Consider the following 1,797-nt stretch of genomic DNA (forward strand, 5'->3'; position numbering starts at 1 on the left):
CCCTCTACTCTGCCCTGGTGAGACCCCACCTGGAGTACTGGGTCCAGTTCTGGGCTCCCCAGTTCAAGAAAGATGAGGAACTCCTAGACAGAGTCCAGAGGAGAGCAGCGAGGATGGTAAAGGGACTGGAGCACCTCCCCTACGAGGAAAGGCTGAGAGAGTTGGGCTTGTTCAGCCTGAAGAAAAGACTGAGAGGGGACCTTATCAACACGTACAAATATCTTAAGGGCGGAAGTCACGAGGATGGAAGCAGTCTGTTTGCAGTGGTGCCCAGCGACAGGACTAGGGGCAATGGATGCAAACTGAAACATAAGAGGTTTCAGTTGAATATGAGGAAAAACTTCTTTACTCTAAGGGTGACAGAGCACTGGAACAGGCTGCCCCGGGAGGGTGTGGAGTCTCCTTCTCTGGAGATATTCAAGGCCCGCCTGGACGAAGTCCTGTGTAACATGCTCTAGGAGAGCCTGCTTTAGCAGGGGGGTTGGACTGGGTGATCTCCCGAGGTCCCTTCCAACCCTTGCCGTTCTGGGATTCTGGGAAAAAAAGGCTTGACTTTCCAAAACATTCGCTTAGGCAGATGTGCTAGAAATTCACAGTTTAAAACTTTTCTAAGCAGATAACAGAGCTCCACCTGCTGGAGTTCACATATTACAATTTCTAGAGTTGCAGCAGTAGATCAGCGTTTCCCAGACCAGATTCTGTACTCAGAGCTGTGGTACCTGGCTGATGATTTTCAAGAGCATCGAAAATTTTCCTCACTGGTCTCATGGCTGCTTCCTTGCACACGAGTTTTATGTCTGAGCCGGAGTACCCGTCTGTTTCCTGTGACGGGATCAGAACGATACATTACAGCTTACAGGCTTACAGATTGGATGGGAATGGCATTTACAAGCATATATATTCTATATATATTTATATAAAATATTCGTAAAGTCTGTTCCTGTCTGAAATACATGTGTGTATATCTACACGTACACACACATTTATGTGTACCCTCCCCTTAACATTATGTTGCTTGTTCTTGTTTCGAATGCCTACAGTACCTTGTAGGAGCAAGGAATCATAGAATCATAGAATGTTTTGGGTGGGAAGGGACCCCCAGAGGTCACCCAGCCCAACCCCCCTGCAGGAGCAGGGACACCTTGAACCACATCAGGTTGCTCACAGCCCCGTCCAACCTGGCCTGGAATGTTCCCAGGGATGGGGCCTCCACCCCCTCTCTGGGCAACCCCTGCCAGGGTTTCACCACCCTCGGGGTAAAGAATTTCTTCCTTAGATCCAGTCTAAACCTCCCCTGCTTCAGTTTAAAGCCATCCCCCCCTTGTCCTGTCCCAGCTGGCCCTACTAAAAAGCTTGTCCCCCCCTTTCCTCTGGGCCCCCTTTAAGCCCTGACCGGCCGCACTCAGCTCTGCCCGCAGCCTTCTCTTCTCCAGGCTGAACACCCCCAACTCTCCCAGCCTGGCCTCAGAGCAGAGGGGCTCCAGGAAGGAAGATACCAGGCATTTTCTTTTTAAATGGCAATTTTCCATAGGTCAAATAAAACTCATCTTTCTGTATCTGTTCCCAGCTTCCCTCTTAATAAAAGAACTGTATTTCCTCATTGACATTTATGAAATAAAAACTAAGCAGGATTGTCTTGATGAACAGATGTAAAAAGGGACAATTGGGTAAGCTGTTAAGGTATTTTCAAAGAATTTAGGATGTGACAAAGGGCTAAATGAAGAAAGCTTGGGTATCTAGTGAATCTCTTCACCGTCAAAATGCTCTTTTTTCTCCTGCAGCCGTGGAGCTGTGACA

At 48.3% G+C, this 1,797-nt stretch overlaps 1 protein-coding gene across 4 annotated transcripts in view; it reads right to left on the reverse strand.

The window, feature by feature from the left end:
* Positions 1–1,797, reverse strand: part of KATNAL2 (katanin catalytic subunit A1 like 2) — a 35,819-nt gene that overhangs the window by 1,329 nt on the left and 32,693 nt on the right. For 3 of the 4 annotated variants that reach the window (XM_009647693.2, XM_035903064.1, XM_009647692.2), the window contains exon 15: positions 720–822. The exons of the other annotated variant lie outside the window; for it this stretch is intronic. In XM_009647693.2, the coding sequence (XP_009645988.2) occupies positions 720–822 (103 nt within the window). The remainder of the gene's footprint in view (positions 1–719; positions 823–1,797) is intronic. 4 annotated transcript variants of the gene reach the window in all.

Source organism: Egretta garzetta, unplaced genomic scaffold (assembly GCF_000687185.1).
Source record: "Egretta garzetta isolate BGI_Z169 unplaced genomic scaffold, ASM68718v1 scaffold179, whole genome shotgun sequence".
NCBI lineage: Eukaryota > Metazoa > Chordata > Aves > Pelecaniformes > Ardeidae > Egretta > Egretta garzetta.